This window comes from Patiria miniata, unplaced genomic scaffold (assembly GCF_015706575.1).
Source record: "Patiria miniata isolate m_02_andy unplaced genomic scaffold, ASM1570657v1 HiC_scaffold_13, whole genome shotgun sequence".
Lineage (NCBI taxonomy): Eukaryota > Metazoa > Echinodermata > Asteroidea > Valvatida > Asterinidae > Patiria > Patiria miniata.
This window is the reverse complement of record NW_024037051.1, coordinates 12,217,603-12,235,556: the sequence shown is the minus strand read 5'-3', so window position 1 is coordinate 12,235,556 and position 17,954 is coordinate 12,217,603. Positions and strand designations below refer to the sequence as shown.

The 17,954-nt window shown below is 38.9% G+C and overlaps 1 protein-coding gene across 5 annotated transcripts in view; it reads right to left on the bottom strand.

The window, feature by feature from the left end:
• Positions 1-836: 836 nt before the first annotated feature.
• LOC119721306 (CCR4-NOT transcription complex subunit 3-like) overlaps positions 837-17,954 on the bottom strand; it is a 32,291-nt gene continuing 15,173 nt past the window's right edge. For 3 of the 5 annotated variants that reach the window (XM_038191321.1, XM_038191324.1, XM_038191323.1), the window contains exons 11-18: positions 17,134-17,262; positions 15,881-16,434; positions 14,422-14,502; positions 13,764-13,824; positions 12,284-12,470; positions 11,429-11,561; positions 9,832-9,957; positions 837-6,852 (exon numbers count right to left, since the gene is read on the bottom strand). In XM_038191321.1, coding sequence (XP_038047249.1) covers positions 6,757-6,852; positions 9,832-9,957; positions 11,429-11,561; positions 12,284-12,470; positions 13,764-13,824; positions 14,422-14,502; positions 15,881-16,434; positions 17,134-17,262 — 1,367 coding nt within the window. In that variant the 3' untranslated portion in view covers positions 837-6,756. The remainder of the gene's footprint in view (positions 6,853-9,831; positions 9,958-11,428; positions 11,562-12,283; positions 12,471-13,763; positions 13,825-14,421; positions 14,503-15,880; positions 16,435-17,133; positions 17,263-17,954) is intronic. The other 2 variants (XM_038191322.1, XM_038191325.1) reach the window with 2 other exon arrangements.

The window sequence follows — 17,954 nt, the reverse complement described above, 5'->3', positions numbered from 1 at the left end:
TTTGTATCTTGAAACAAATGATCTTTATCTTGACACTAGTGATCTATTCCTAGATACCAGTGATCTACATCTTCATACAAACAATCTAGATCTTGAAACCAATGATCTGCTGGATCACTGCCCGCGATCAAAATGGCTCCAGGGCAATCAAGCAATGGTTATATCAATGATCAAGATCTGGAACATGGACTTGTACACAGCATGAAGACCTTTGTTAACAAGTAGTTATTTTAGAAATAGTATGTACACACAAAATGTACATGTATGCTATTTATATCAGCAATATGTCTACATGTACTCACCTTTTGAGCTCCACAGATAATAGTTGTAGGCACTGTTTTCCATGCTAATCATTAACATGAATCTCAAAGATGAATGGAAAGTCTTGAAGCCACAGCATGGCAAGGCTTAGAGGTAACCTCGACACTTCACATGCCACAGTAAATCAAAAAGCTTTTAACACATTTGCTGCAACATTTCTGTTATCACTTACCGGGACGAGAAAAAAAAGGCACGCTTCATAAAAAAGCATGCTGAATATCTGGTAGGCCTATCTGTGTTTCCTTTTCATATACTGACTGTTGGTAGGTCAGTGATAGCATTCAAACACCACAAATTGACTAAGTTGTACAGGCACACTCAATGTCACGATTTTGTTGTACATGTAGTACATTGTATCCCTCATTGTTAAGTAATTCTTGAGACCAGGTTTCTTACTATTCAAGAACAAATCTGAATAAAAGTCAAGAAGGGAAGGGATGGACCTCTGTTGAAGTCAATGCAAACTACTACGAGACTGTTACAAAACACACAATAAACACAAGACTCGACTGGACTTTTTTTCTGCGAATATCAGTGACTGTTTTAATATCCTCTAGGGGGAACCAACAGTCCTCCATTTGCACAAGTTACCAATATATTAAACAAAAAAGTTGGCAGTCAGAGATGCATTTTAAAAACCCTTCGCACCGCTGAATGCAGACACCTTCTTCATAATGTGGGACCATTCTGAAAGAAGCAGCTCAGGCTATGGCTCGGTTTCTCAGGCAGGTGCCTAGTAATTGCAATGTCTCATTCCATGAGAACATAACATTGTCTGGGTGCCAGTCCCAAGTCGAAGCCAGAGTCAAAACTGAAGCCATTTCAAATGGTTGCTGCTTCTGGCTAGGACTTGAGACTAGTACCATGTGTCCTGTGCTATCAGTCAATATGAAGATAGGAAACAGTGCACCTGTCTAACGAACTAAGTTTCAATGCGTGAGGTGCTTCAATCAGATTTGGCTAGGGTAAGACGTGGAAGAAGAAAGCAAATGTACTTAACACACAGGTTCTGTAACGTGTTTACCAGATCTTTGTGTAACTGAGTAAATGTCTTGGCAGCACTACATGTATCTGCAACCAGTGAGAATAATGACGACCCGTCTATGAGAATGAGAAAAGTACCAACAACCATCCTAAAGCAAAGATGCTCCAACTCTGCTGCTGCTTGCAATCTAAGCCAGAAAAATGCAAACTAAGGACACTGGCAGCTGCTCTCATCAAGCCTGTGTAAGTGTGTTACAAGTTATCAAAACTCTACTTGCGCCAGACTGAAGGGTTTGCATCTCCAGGGATTGTCTGCTGTCAAGAGCTACACCATCTGAAATGCTTATCCCTGAAAAGAGAGGTGGTACTGAGATGAACCACAGATGTTTACTCAACAGATGTCAACTCAACACTTCATCCAGGAAAGTGACTCTGGGCTCTGGTTCCAAATAGTCGACTAAGGTAGTCCAACCATCCTGCGTTCGAGTGTAGCTAGTCCATCTATGGTTAACCACAGTCCTCGCTCAAATCTGCTCTAGTAGACTCAGACCATCATCGGGATGTAAACCACCTCTCTATCAGAGATATCCCACTTCACATTGGTGTTTCTGCAACTTCCGAGTTAAACTCTCAACCAAGAACATTGTATATTCTGACTCTTGAAGCTTACAGAGCAGAATTGGAACATCGGATCATAGAATAAAAGAGGTTCATGTTTATTAACCAAGTTACAGTTCAAGCAGCCTCTGTTAAGAAATCAGAGAGTTTGGCTCCATGCTTTTTTTAATAACAAAAGCAAGGCGGGTGAGTTGTCTGGATCCCAGGCACTTTTCAAAAATTAAACATACATGTAATATTGGCATGTGTTCACTTACTATAACCTAAGCTCCCTGCATTATGTAATGGCCATTTGCAAATTCTGCTGTGAAAGATTGTCTGTATTTGAAGTAAATAATATTTCACTTTCCATAAGAAGTTTAAAAAGTGAATTAATTCCTTCAGAATTATCATTGGCTTCCAATCGAGAGATTTTGAGGGGGATTTGGGGTAGATGGCATGGTCATCAATCCGAAGTCAGACCATGGGCTATCAGCAAAGAGTATTGGAGATGGCGAGTTTGATTAAAGTTGGAAAAGAATCTTGCATAATAGATTCAAAAGGCCATGGATTGCTGAATGCAGTGTGGCCTGCATGTTATAGATATATATTTAATTACTGACAAACAGATTGCGAAAGGAAGTGGTCCAGGACTTTCAATTCGCTAAATTTGCAAATTCCACATTCCGGGGGAGTTTCTGTTCATACCAAATTTCATAGAACTTTTACAATGTACCGGGGATATGTTCTGGTTTTTATAGCTCTATTAGAAATCCACGGCTTTTTTTCATGATGTTTGGGTCTCCCTGAATCACAAAGAATAGAAAACATTTATACAAACAACCAACTCAATGTTTTCCTTGCAAGGAGACGAAGTGAAGTGTGTTACGATGACAAACCCGTCAACAGACTTTCCAAACGGTCCTGTCAATACAACATTTAAAATTGGTCCCAGCTCTTATCTGAGATTCCCTTAAGAATGCTAGTGTTCTCAAGTTGTATAACTTCAGAGTGCTGCAATCATTCAAAGACAATGGCGTACAATAAATAATCAATAGAGACCAACATGTGAACAACTTATACATATGAACCTTGGTGAGTGAATGTCAACAAATGTGTCAGCCGTAAAATAAAAAAAAATGATAAAATAAAATTATATGACCCATTCAAGATTTCACTTTTAAGTGATGCCCTTGACATATGCAGTGAGGTGAGAAGAAGTCTTTTTTTTTACAAATTAAATTGAAGCATAAAAATGTACTTATCAAAATTAGAGTTATTACAGGGAAATGCATTTACATTAAGTAGTTTAGATTTTCTTTTCCCCATTGCTTTGGAAGTCACAGTTATCGCAAAGATAAAAAAAAAATTGAATGAGGAATGTGAACTAACTGGCTCATTCCACAACATTCCACAACAAAAGTCCACATTATTCAGAGGAGAAGCAGCACATTTACGTTACCGACACTGGCCTTTTTGGTTCCACTGCTGTTTCAGGTCAGTCAAGAGGCCTTAATGTGTTTGGTAACTATTGCAAAAAAGTGAGCACTATCGGGGAAATCCATTCCCCTAAAACTTCTCAAAATTACCCTATCGCAAAATTCAGTGAGTTACCATAAGGTACAGGTGGGCCCCGATGACTTCCCAACGTGCTCTGTTGCAAGGCACTGTGCAGTGTCCAACGAATCTTAAAATGTCATGTTTTGATTAGGTAGTTTACATGTACTTTTCACAGAGTCCTTATTCACCTCCACAGCTGAAAAAAATCAGCCCAGTGAAAACTCAATCCCAAAACTGTGTTTATGTTGTAAGACTGCGTCACATTACCCTTCTTAATACAAAAACCATAATTCAGACTTATACTTCTTTGGGTATGAGGGTTTTCAAATTAAAAAAAAAAATCTGGTTAGGAAATTACGCAGTACATATTCGTGTTACTGGAATCCAATTTTTGCCAAAGATCATCAACACAATCCTGGTAGGACTGCTTATGTTAGTGGCAGCCAAGAACATGTACACTTGCATAAACACATAGCACCATATAAAATTACAGGTCTCCGTTTGGTAATTTACTGGCAAGTACAAACTCTTTGCACTATAAATTTAGGGCATGTCAGATAATAAAGTTAGTATAAGAAAGCCTGCACTCTGCTGGGTGTGTGTGGAATGCTTCAGTACCAAAGTTGTATGGACCTTAAGCGTAAAGGTAGAGTCAAAATGGTTTTGTATCGCTCAGATAGGCATGGGTAACTCTAGACCTTTTGTACGTGTACATGTATTGTTATTAGATTAGATTAAATAATGAAGACCAACCTTTGAGACACCCGCAGGTCTATTGGGAATTACTGGTGTCTGTCCAAAGCAGAAAATGTACATTTGTCTTAAAATTTAGAACTCTCAACAGTGTACCGAGAGTCTTAGAACTTAATGAAAGTGAAACATGCACTAACACGACCAGTCCAATACTTTCACGGTCATGAGTCCAATACTTTCACAGACATGCATGAGCAAAGGGTATCGAGAGCAAACATTTGGTAGCTGGACTCTCTTTCAGCACAATCTGCCCACACTCATGCCACCAGACTACTAAATGTAATCCATTTTGGGGGTTTTAAGTGGGACCAATTTGGTGTTAGGCTTAACATTAAATCGCTTGGTTTCGCTCTCCTGTGCAGAATGTTGGAGAAAGTCTCTACTTTAACGGCATGTAGGATCATTTGCAATTACACGGAGAAGTAACTGTCGATTTTATAAACACAACTTTCTAAATGTGAAGACGGGACTGGTATAAATTAACCTGCGAAATTACTCTGCCTAAAATGGTATCGTATGGAAGAAAACTATCATTGAATGTGGTCTCAATGTGTGGTTGCAACCGAATCCAGTAACGACACACCCAAAAATAGTCCATAGGTTTTCTGCTTTCTCAAAATCTAAAATATCCACGGAGCACAAGGTTCAACAGGTTAGTTGTTATGGACTCTTCTTAATTTTTTGTGACTTCAAATAAAACAAAAAACACAAGAAAAGCAAATGATCCTATGTACCTTTAAACGTTTGAATTGAGACCTCAGGCTTGGCTGGTGAAACACTGAGGACTAAATCTTAGTGTTATTGAATTCTTTCAGGCCTGCCTCCCCTCCCCCCAGAAACTATGCAGAACCAAGAGAAATGAAACTAACATTTACATTAGTTTCAGAACGTTTACTTTCATTATGCTGTACGATATTGCTGAATGGACCCAAGCCATGGTACATTTAATGTTCTTTATCTGGAATGTAGTCAAACCATGGGATTACGGTAGGAGTACAGGAATAACCTTTGCCATTTGGACTGATGCGCTACAGGTATTATCTTTCACACAATGATATCAAACTAATAACTGTGGTTGCTGTTCATTTAAGAAATTAAGCTTGACTGCATATTTCAATAGTGAAGTTCCCAAACAAATTTCAGACCATGCTTTCAAAAAATAGAAATTAAACCAAAAAAAAAAGTTGTCCCCTGACTTTATGTGGAAACATTACATTCATCATAAAAAGTATTTAACAAAAAGAACAAAACCGAACTGCTGTACAGACTATACACAGTTTGACAAATAGGGCAAAAAATCTTATCAACAATAATTTACAAACCATAGAAATATAATGTTAAAAGATACAGTATTTGGGAACTTCTGACCTAAAAAAAAAAGACCAAAAATGTATGAATGAATACTGATCCGAAGTTGAATGATTGCAGCACTGAGTAACTACTTTTTTTTTTTTATTAGTCGGGCCCTTTTCAATGGCGGACTCACACACAGATTGCGATAAATTCCGTCAACAGAGGGCATACTACAGTGGAAGCCTGAATTTCCAAGGACATGTATGACAACTTTTTTAATTGAACCCCACTCAGATCTTTTCCAATCTCTGGGAATTGTGGTATCAGCCGAGCACAAATTAACCCATAATTTACTAGAAACCATACCCATCCTGGCGAATTCCAACACCATATGGGAAACTGCGCACACATATTTTCGACTTTTGATTCTGGAGGTGTGCCCAACCCAATGTAAAAGACTGTCAGTTTCTGTACCCATCCTGACAGATTCCAACAAAACTGTTGGAGTTTGATGGGTTGGGGAAGGTTAGGGTTTAAAGATGTCACTGACTTCCTTTTGAGTTCTTGGAAGAGGACAAACTAGGATTGAAATTTGTTGCACCTGCCTTCTGAATATAAAAGTTCAGCAATGTTTCCAACATGAGATGTACTTGGCACAGATCAGCTATAAGAATGGTTAAACAGTGGTGTCGATAATTAAAGATTTGATGCGATGGGAGACATAGGAAATAGCCAGTATCTTGAAGTCCAACCCATTGCCAAACTGGTCTTTGACCATTTGTCCGTCAAGTGTAAGCAGAAGTAGACTCACTCATTTCTCAGATTTTTTATCAATTTTTTTTTTGCAAAAACAAAAGGCAACAGTGTAGAACGTTAACAAAACTCTATGGTCAATTATAATTTAAAATGAACTTCTTTCTCGTGTAAATTTCTTTTGTTTATCAGTAACAATTATGATCATCGCCATGATTGACCTCATTAGTTCTTCTCTCCTTCTGTCTTTTAATTTTTTTACAACGGTATCGGGCAAAAAACACCTTCCTGCTTAAAACTTTTTTGTTATTTAAATTTTCGTTTTTTTCTTAGAAAAAAAAAACTGGTAAGTTTTTTTTTGTAAAATTATGCCAAGATAAAATGTACCTACATTCGGAGATCTGATCGCTTACTGTACATAGTCACATGATGACCCATCGGTCACCGCTGTGTAAGGGTGTTTGTCCTGGGGTGTGTTGTGGGACTCTTGCCCTGCTATAACTCCCTGTCTTCTAAGTATCGGTACTCAAACGTGAATCCCTCCTTCTTCCGTTGGCTCCACTTTTCATAATCAAAGTAGATGTATGTTCCCTTTGAGAAAGAGCAGAAAGCAAACCCTTTTTACTGTCAAATCAAAACTCTGCACATTCGTGTAACACTTGGATCCCTCGAGCAAATCTGGGTTCAGGCAAATCGGGCGATTCACAATGCAGTGCGCCACCAAGAGTTTGCCACAGAGAGTTCAGTTTTCCCCAGTGCATTGTGGGAAATGGTCGGCAAATTTGCAGCGCGGGACATTTGCAATTGTTAGTTTCGTTAGCGTATGATTCGAGGATCTGTTTGCACTTTTCTTTTCTTGTTATCAATATGGTGTTTTTAGTAAGGTGGCAGACCAATATGCCCCAATCTATAACATATTAGCTCAAGTCGTCTACTGACAACTACATTCAAAGGGCCATGTTTTGTCGACCGTTAACTTGCAAAATGGACTCTCCATGGCAAACTCTTGGTGGCGCACTGCATTGTTAATCGCCCAAATAAGTGAACCTTCCGAGCTTATGCAAACATTATCCTAACTTTTCAGTCATGTTTTCCCTTTCTGAGAATTTTCTTACCAGATTGTTGATAACTGAATGATATTACCCGTTAACAAATGCATTGATCAAATGACCCAACTTTTTCTTTACAATTCTTGGAGAAAAAAAAAACAATTGGAGAACTTTTTCCCACGATAAAAAACACACTGGACACACATGTGACTGGACTGGGGTGCGATTGTTTGCTTATCAAAATGGGTTAAAGAACAATTTTTCAATCATTGTTTCCTTTTGATGCAGAGAGATTTCATATAAAAGAAGACGATTAAAATCAGATAAGCCAGGTTAAAAGTAGGTCAGCTTGCTCACAAGTCTGTTCAAGGAATGCTGAACAATTGGGATCAGAAGGTTCACTCTTTGAAAGCAATCCAACGCAGCAATAATATATTCTGAAGTGATATTGCTTCAGCCCCGCCTAAACCCTAACTCCCTAGCGTCTTTTACTAGGAACTGGACCACGTCCATCAAAACCATCAATCACTGTGCGTCCAATACAAAACTGTACATGGCATACATTTTTGTAAAGGTACGGTATCCACTACTGACGCACTGGTTGACATTCATGGACTTGCTACACATGGCTTTTATCACAGTAGCAGTACAGGAAGCTAGGCAAAATCAAATGGATACCCCTAGCACTGCTTCAGGCCATAAGGCCCAAGTCCATCAAACTCCATAAATATTTAGTCACGCCAGGCCTTCTGGACCAAGTCCCCAAAAATCCACCAAAATGGGGGGATAGATTTTGATGGAGTTGGGGTGGTTAGGGTTAATAACAATAACATTCCCCCCCCCCAAAAAAAAAGGGACAATCCATTACATTTCAACATGAGATATTCTTACAAAATCCAAATTGTATCCAATTTATGACATCTTCAAATTGACAAATAAGCCACAAAAGTAACTTGACTAGGTGCACTAAATTTTTTTTTAAAAGTTTAAAACAGAAATTGCTTGGAGGGGGTTTGAACCTGCAACCTCCGCATTTCCGTTCTGGTGCTCAACCAACGGAGCTATCCAGCCCCTTGAACGCAGACATTGACATAATGCGGAACCATCAACATACATGAATGGATGTATAGCTCTTTTGGTAAAGCATCTGAACAGCAATCCAGAGATCGCAGACAATTTCTTTGTTCAACTTAAATGAACCCCAAAAGATCTTCAAATTGAGGTAAACTACGTCCAGTCCTAAAAACCTGGTTTTAAATTACTAAAAATCATAATATGTGGACTTTATAAAACCATCAGTCGTGACCAAGACAGCAAACAAAATCAGTGGCGACAGCACAGCTGCATTTTATTATTAATTACCCTTGAGATTTTGGGGGTTATCATAATATCAACAGTAGTAAAATAGACTTCTGGATTTCTGCATTATTTGCAGTGATAAGAAAAGAGGTCAACGGAAGATGATGACCTCCAAGGCCAAAAAAATAGTGTGTTTACGGTAACACATGTTCCCTTAATATTATCCAGGTACGTAGGTAGGAAAATAATTTTATTTTGTCACTTTTTTACGCTTGTTTGTTGGGCTTTTATACTTACTTTGTTTACTATAAACGAATAACAAAAAAATTGCAAAGGGAAGACTTATTTATTTTCAAAATATACTTCGATTTAAAGTTTTTGCCAATTGTGGGAATAAAAGTTTGACATCAACAATTTGTCCCCCAAAAATCTAGATACACGTAGGTCAGTGTACCACAAAACACACAATTTTTTTCTTTTCTTTTTGGCTTAAATACAAAGACTGACATTTCCACCGTCAGATATAGACACAGTGTTAGAGGTCATAGTTTATGGATAAGCCATTGTCTGTCCACTGGATTGTTCTGGGTAGTAAAGTGCCACTGCTGCCAATAACTTCATGACTCACAACAATCGGCCCATAACAACTTAAGTCTTTTGAAGGCTGAAGATTATAGAGAATATCCTTGATTAGCTTTTTCTCTCAACATGATTTATGGGGAATCGTAAGGGTTTCTCACTGACAGCATACACCATTTTTAATTTGGTCGTGCAATAGAGTCTATTTGTGTTGACAATTGTGAGGAAGTTCAGTCCATATTAAGAACATACTTATAAAGGATTGTCACAGTAACTGTAATTGTCACTGTTTCAGTGGCAACAGTTTCGAATCGCACAATAACAAAGATATTTCGAATGATATTGCTCCAACGATTGCTGTGTAGTGTTAGTAATAGTTTTACAAATATGCCTGCACAGGCAAAGGTTTGGAAAAAACGAAGGAAAAAAAAAAAACTGTTCGAGAGGAATATGAGTCTAACTAGCACTCATTATCTAGGGAATAGAAACATATTAAAATTGAAATAAATTAACTTTAAAAATAATAAATGCTCTTGAACATTCCTTTTAGGCTGAACAGAACTTAACTGTATGCGATGAACCTTCATCACAAAACCAAAACTGATTTGATAAGCGAATCCCCCAAGAAGTTCTGTATGCTTACCAGTTCGTACTCATCCGTGATTGTCTTGGGTTCCTCGTGCCGTTGGAACCACATCATGTACTTGGTGTGGAATCTCCACGATTGCCTCTTCAGAGCTTTTGCAGCAAGGTACTGGGCTTTAGTTCCCTGAAAAAAAAACAACGAGAGAACCAACTACATCTTCATCCAGCGTACTCTGGTATTTCTTCAAGCACTGGGTAACTGCTTAATGTATTTTTTATTGAGTCTTTAGGGCTTTATGATATTCATGGTTTGTATAGTCCTCAATTTTTCAAGGTCTTGGATGTCATTATTTAGGCAGTCTTTGATAGTCAGTGATTCTTGTGTCCTGTCCTTTTGTCTCTCCGTCTCTCCGGTCTGTATGTTCTGGGAGTCTGGACTGGTCTGGGTCTCCTTGAGTGTTGAATTTTAGCCTTGTATTTTATTGTATCCTTAATTGCAGAATTGTATTACAAGCCTCCTCTATAATTATTTATTACTATTATTTATACTGTATTTTAATCTTACCAGGATCTCATGAAATTTACCTGTCATTTTTCAATGTATTTTTATAGTAATTTTTTAATGATGGCCCATTGAAAATCATTCCCGAGGTGACATGGCTACCATCAATAAATAAAGTTATTATTATTATTATATTATTATTCATCGGTGAAATTTTAACCAAGCATTTGATCTAAGCCATAAATTAAAAAGACATTATAAAATCTTCTTGGTGTGTTATGGATTCTAATGGATTCAGTATTGCACCATTTGTAGGATTTACTGGATTTTTGTTGGGTTGAAGTAATGGCCCTTTCTTTTTTATAGTTGGCATTGATATAGCTATCTGTATAACTTCAAAGTATTGTGGTGAGCAGAAATACGTGTTGGCACTTCATGTCAGAATTTATTTATGAAAAATGTAAAAAAGCAATATTTTTTAGGGAATGAAGGTGTCGCAATGACAACATCAGTTATTAACATCAGTTAATGTTGTAATAATTCAAAATTTGCAAAAGGTAATTTTTTTTAAAGTTTAATAAATGTGATATTTCTACTTCCAGTACTTAGAAAATGGTGTCATTTCCCCTTCATTGATGAAAAATATGTCCAATTCTGAATTCAATCCCCAGGAAAATACAGCTTCAAAAATGAGTCCGTAGTTCTTAAAACTCCACCACCTACATTCTTAATTGATGAAAAATATCTCCAATTCTGAATTCCCTCCCCGGAAATATACAGCTTCGGGAATATACAGCTTCAAGAATAAGTCTGTAGCATTAAAAACTCCACCACCTACAAGACAATTTTTTTATTCTCAAAGTAGCCTCCAATGTTAACCCTAACCCTGCTGAATCCAACAGGATCCAACTATATCATATACTTGATGGAGCCTCTTGGATTGAGCAGTAAACCCCTGGTGTACATTCCTGATGCAAAATGTTGGATTCAGCAGACAACTGAACCGCATTATAACGCCAAGTTGGACTCTGTTGGATCTAGCAGACAACTGAGCATAAGGCACAGTGGATTGAGCAGGAAACTACGGTTGGACTCTGTTGGATTTAGCAGGGTAGTCCTAAGGACTGTTTAAGGATGCGGCGCTGCTGCCTACCTCTTGGTAATAGAAGATGAAGAAGAGCGACTCCGTTGACAACCTCTGGAAGAAATCTAACGAGTCCATCTGGGCAGGCATGACCTGACAGTGATACAGGGGTGTAGGACACTGGTTCCGTGGAAGGTAGTTCCTGAACACAAGAGGGAGAAGCTGGCATTTAGAATTGTCTTGTCATGACTGGGTTTGGATAGCACAAGAAAATCATTAAGGATAGTGGGACCTGATTTTCAGAAAATGTGGGCTTCTTTTTCTGCCTTCAACTTAATTAGTTTACTTGAAATATCTCTTCAAACAAGTCAACAGGCCAAAATAAAATCTTTAATTGAAAAAAACCCTGTAACTTTAATAAAAGGGATGACCATACGCAGTGATATTGTCAATTTTTTTAAAAGTTTGAAAATTTGATAAAAGGTCAGAAAGATGCATTTCTTTCTGTACTGATAATGTCTTTCTCTCAGATTCAAAAGGTCTGATTTCAGACTTAAGTCTCAAACATATCATGCCTGCATATGAATACAGTTTTAAGGCGAAAATAGGTCATCTGCCTGACCAAAATAGGGAATGCAAAGCAAAATGTCTTCAAATTCTAGTATGGAATAAGTATCTTATAGTCCGAACAAAAAAACCCAAAAAATGTACAATGTGCGAGCTGGAGTATCAGCTTGCTGTCGGGGTGCAGTGGGTGCTATTTTAAGCTGATGTAGCCCCAAAACCTGGGTTGTCACTTTTTAACTTTTCAAAAGCGTGACCTCTTATGTGACGTGAAAATACATGTAGTCATATCTTCGAGGTGCACGCGCACAGTTGTAATACCAAACTGGGGGACCAAGCCACTTCCTGGAAAATGATTACCGTAATCTTTCCGAGTCTGACGGGTGAGGCAGATGGTGAAACGCGGCTTCCATCATGGTCTGTTGGTACAGCTGATCCTTGGACATGATTGCCGGGCCCAAGGGCGCTACGCCCAGCGACGGCGGGATGATGGCCTCTTGCATTGGGGGTGAGCTGGTGTCCGTCTGAGAAGTACTTTCGTATATTGCTAAAAAGAAAAACATAAATTGTAAGTAACTTTCAGGCATTATCTAAATTTACTTCTTTGCAGGAAACCAATTGCTATTTACCTGTACATGTACAGGGAAACTTTTCAGGGGCATCAAGCCAGCTCAACGTAAGTAATAGTGCGACAAGCATACAGAATGTGCTCCAAGGAACCATAACTGGTTGTTTAACCCTAATCCTGCCAGACACAACACAGTGCATCAGGTGGAAAAGTCTGGTGCACTTTAATGCATTCAGCTACCAACACCAGTGCATAAACGGCCGCTTCTGAGGCAATGAGAGGTAGTCCCATAGAACAATGCCACAGTTGTATCCTGTTGTGTTCGGGGACCACAGACTCTGAGGCAGTTTGGCCTTGAGACTTCTGGCCTGATGGATCTTGCTGCACTGGGCAGGCTTGTCACTTAGACAAGTGTTGCATGTTGCTGCGTTTGGCAGGATTTCTAGCCAAAACACTCTGGAGGGTTAGGGATTTTATAATGAGCCATCTGCAGTTTCGCCTGTGAAAGATTTTACTCAGATATTTATGGCTTCATCTTTGATCTTTGGCAGGGTTCTATTTAAGCCATCTTCAAATTAAAGCCAACTTCTCCAAAGGTCAAATTTCTGTAAAGCTCCTGGATATGGATTATGACTGATCTAGTAAGGAGTAACACAATGATCAACAAACTTTGATCAACAGATCAGCAAACCACTTGTTAAACAAAATGGAAGGTTGTGGTTAAGTCATGGAAAGTATCAGCGAGAAAAAAAATATGGTGACTTAGACCCCCCCCCCCAAAAAAAAAACAGTCTCCGGTTTCTGGTATGTGCTTGTGTCGCCGTAGCCAAGCGCATCGGCAAAATTTAAAAAAAAAATTTTTCAATGTAAGATGATGTCTCAAAATCGCCAAACTCACTGGTTTGACTGGAATCCTGCTGCTGCACAATTTTAACATGCTTTTAGATGGGGTTACGATCAAGTATAAGCTTTATGTGGCCTCTCTGGGCTCCCATATATTTTGCACTAAATTTAGTCGGGCACCATTTGCAGACATCAGCTGACATTTGAAGAAAAAACAAAAAAAGCCGCGTCGCCACACCACTTTTTGGGCAAGCTCCATACCAGAAACCGAAGACTTTTTTGGGGGGGGGGGGCCTTAACCCACAATACTGCGAATCTAGGAATAAATAATGCCTCAAATTAAAATTTATAAGCAAGATGTTTTGAGGTCAAGGGCAGAAGAGGAAAGAGCTGACACTTGATATTTTACCCTGAATGTTTCAGTCTCACCTCTGTTTTCCACCGTGTAATCCTTGAACTCCTTCTCTACTTCCGTGACATCATTCGTTTCCTGCTCAAAGACGGGATAAGAACAAAGAAGAATCCATCAACTCTTGTCTCAAGACACCAACGGTCTGAAATCTCCTCTTTTATTGAACTTTGACCGAGTCTAAGCAAACTGGTCCACTAGGATACACTAGGCCTCAACTTTTTGAAATGCAATTTGTTCTGGATCTAATCTGCAATAGATTTTTGATACACATCAGTTCATGTCAGTGCCCGTCTTTGGGAATTTTTATTTGTTCTATCCGGCCTCAACATTTTAGAAATGCTTTCATCCCAAAAAAATTGAAGAGTACTTTACATAACACCTTCGAGAAATGTCAATTAGTGAAGAAGGAAGTTTCTTCTTTTATTTTATAAGGAGTAAAACCATTTTTTTTAAATGAAAAATTGTAATTCCTTGATTAAAAACAGACATCATTTCAAAAAAAGGACAAATAAAGAATGAAATTATGTCAATTGATAAATTATCAGAATTAAAATGCAGATTAGAGTTAGAATTAGGGCTTCACTTTGATAGAGACGAGGCTACGGTGTTAACTACGGGAATCTAAAAAAAAACGAGTGCAGTAGACGGTGAGCGGAAGAGAGAGTGAGTACGTACATGAGAGACCCCGGCCGAAGGTAAGAGCCGTGGGGCCATTGAGGAATAGTGAGACATGGTGACTAGTTCACACTGAGACACCTGGGGGGACAAAACGATAGATCATACAACAAAGAGAGTCAGTAATACACAGGAAAAAGTCATTAACACAATCGACGAGACACACATATATAAATACAACAGGGTCCCCCAAATGTTATTCAAGCATTTATGGATAACTGTAGACCAAATGAAGGTTGTTGGATACTAGTTGGCAGTAGTTCTCCGCTTCATGTTAATTCAGCAGAAGGCTGCGCTGAGAATCTTAAAGCGATTTTACTTCCTGAGAATGCATTTTAACATGCATGTGTAGTTTATGACTGCACCCATGTTTTGAAGGAAATGCTCTCTTTTGAAAGAAAAGCTCTTTGCGTGCTCTTTGTTGTGCATACTGCTTTTGAACTCCATAAAATGGTTCCACTCTTTGTTCCGAATTTTTGTGCCCAGCTAAAGCATGAAACTGACACCAAACACACACCCGCCCAACAATTTTGTAATTTGCAGACAAAAATACAAAAACAAACAAACAAACAAACAAAACAAACACATAAAACACAAAACAGACAAACAAAATTAGCTCCTGTCCTGATTTTTGTCAAGTAAGCATATCACTTGTTATCACTAAAATTGTCACAATTTTAGAGAATAAGCACGTGCTCATGCATTCAAAACCAAACAAAAGCTTTTTCGCACAAAGACCAATCATCAGATCACTGCAAGCTACAAGGTAATAGTCTTTGAAGATTATACATTCACGTGCAAAACTAATTCCACTAGCACAACTGAAAAATATTTACCCATTAGCAAAAAGGTTTTTAAAAAAAAAACAAGCCCTTGCTGATTATTATATTGTGGTTTGCCTCTGACAAGCAAACTCAGAATAATCCTGAGAGATGGTGCATTACTGCTCAATACTTTGAAAAGACGGATGCTTGATAACTACTTGCAATATTTCCATTACAAGGTATCAGCTTTGTGGCACCAAAAACTAAGACAGCACAGCTGCAGCAACTAGCCTGTTTGGATATCGATACAATAGTAGGGCATTATTTGGATGTTGATAACTCTGGGTAAATACGAGAGAGTTTAAATCCACTTCAGACATTGCCCCCTTATTGTGTCTACCATATCTCAAAAAGGCTAATGCAAAAATGGAAACAAAATCGATCAATGCAAAGCGTGTTACTCAGTTTTTACTGGTATTGAAAATTTAAATTTTGTCAAAAGAATGTTTGAAAGAATGACTTGCTCTGCCATTTTTAGTTGACATGACAAAAACTGGAAATCGTGAAGGGCAGGATATGTGAAATGGAATAACAAAAATGGAGAATAGCTGGTTCGACCTACGTATACGCACAATAGTTGTCTTTGGTTTCTGTTACAGAGTGTTTAGTATTAAAGGGCATGCTTAGATTCCTACCTCTTTCGTTTTTGGACTGATGGGCCCGTTTGTCATGACCGGTTCTGATGGCTTCGGAGTTGGCATGACTGGTGCTGGTTGCGACGTCGGCACTCTCTCCACTGGCTCGGGGACTGGTGTTGGCAATGTCTTCTGTTGCTGCTGCTGCTGTTGTTGTTGTTGTTGTTGTTGTTGCTGCTGCTGTTGCTGCTGTTGTTGTTGTTGTTGTTGTTGTTGTTGTTGTTGCTGCTGTTGTTGTTGTTGTTGTTGTTGTTGTTGCTGTTGTTGTTGTTGTTGTTGCTGCTGTTGTTGTTGTTGCTGCTGCTGCTGCTGTTGTTGCTGCTGCTGCTGCTGCTGCTGTTGTTGTTGCTGTTGTTGTTGTTGTTGTTGTTGTTGTTGTTGTTGTTGTCGTTGTTGCTGCTGCTGTTGTGTGACTTGGGCAGGCGTGGGCGCCGTTGATGGTGGCGTGGTGGTGGGCGCCGGCGCTGGAGTGGGTTGGCTTGGGATACTGTTCTTGGAGACGACGGTTTTGGATATGTGGTCGATGGAGTTTTCCATACTTGACAAGTTGAATGCTGTTGGTAGAGTAGAAACAAACGTAAAAGCATTTATTCTTATGACTGTAACATACAAGGTAAGTGTTACATTGCGACACGCACAATCTATGAAACGGATGGAAAATAAATAGGAACATTTGTGCACACCCGTGTCCATGTGTTTATCTTGCTTATTTCTATTAACAACACTGAAATCTTTCCCCATTTCTCCATTCTTCTGCTTCTACATCTTCCAAGATCCACCCTGTGCCTTCAGACACAAACACAATGAGTTTTATACACGGCTCTTACCATCAGGTAAGGCAAACTGTGAGTCATTTTGCCAATGACTCTGAAAATGCAGATTTTGGAAATGCAGGGGCACAAGGACAGGTTTTTGTCACAATAAGTTACTGAAACACTAACAATTCACCACTGTTTCAGAAAAATATGTTTGCCTTCTTCTATTTCTGTTGAGCTGGCTTGATGCGCCTAACTCCCTACTGTCTTTTACTAAGTACTGGACCAAGTCCGCCAAAAACCATCAATCACACTGCTTCCAATGCAGCTTTGCTTTAGGCCTTCAGGTCCAAGTCCATCATACTCCATCAAATTTAGTCAAACCAGGCCCGCAGGACCAAATCCCCCAAAATCCACCAAATTGGGGGGATGGATTTTGATGGAGTCGGGGAGGTTAGGGTTTATGGCATAAAGTCTTAGACTGAGAGAGGTACTGACTACCTGTATGGGGCCCGTTGAGGTCCGGTCTTGGCTGCTGCGTGTTGTCGATGTGTACCTGCGTGGGCGGCGGTGAGTGGACTAGTCGGCCGATCTGCGGCTGAATAACTCTTACTTGCCCTGTTGAACCTGAGGTATGCAAATAGAACACCCACGACATTGTGAAAAAAGGATGTGTACAGGGCGAGTAAAAAAAAAATCGAAACCCAAATGTTGGGACAATTGTTTTAGGGAAATTCTGCATGTAGCACTTTCAAATTCTAGGATATGAAAGCCCAATTCATAAGCTTTCTTTTAGTACAAGAATCATTCAAATCACTTATGTACTGTTTAAGTTACGGAATTTTAAACACAACCACCGTTTTAAGGTTCTGTCCACGGATCACCAAAAAGGTGTACGTTCTTTTAGCAACACGAAAACAATTCAAACGAATCCCTATGTGATTTGTTTTCGTTTTGCTGAAAGAACACTGAAGTTTTTTGCGATCCGTGGACAGAACCTTAAAACGGTGGTTGTGTTTAAAATTCCGTAACTTGAAAAGTACATGAGTGATTTGAATGATTCTTGTACTAAAAGAAAGCTGATGAATTGGGCTTTCATATCCCAGATTTTGAAAATGCTACATGCAGAACTTCCCTAAAACAATGGCCCCAACACTTAGGTTTCATTTTTTTGACTCGCCCTGTATTTCATTAGCAATCATTATGCACATTTAATCTAAACACCGCCAAAAAAAAAAGAAAGTCCACACTCATTGGAGGGGTCACACTTTTTGAATCTGATCATCTTATGATAACATCACGGGGTATGTCGTCACATT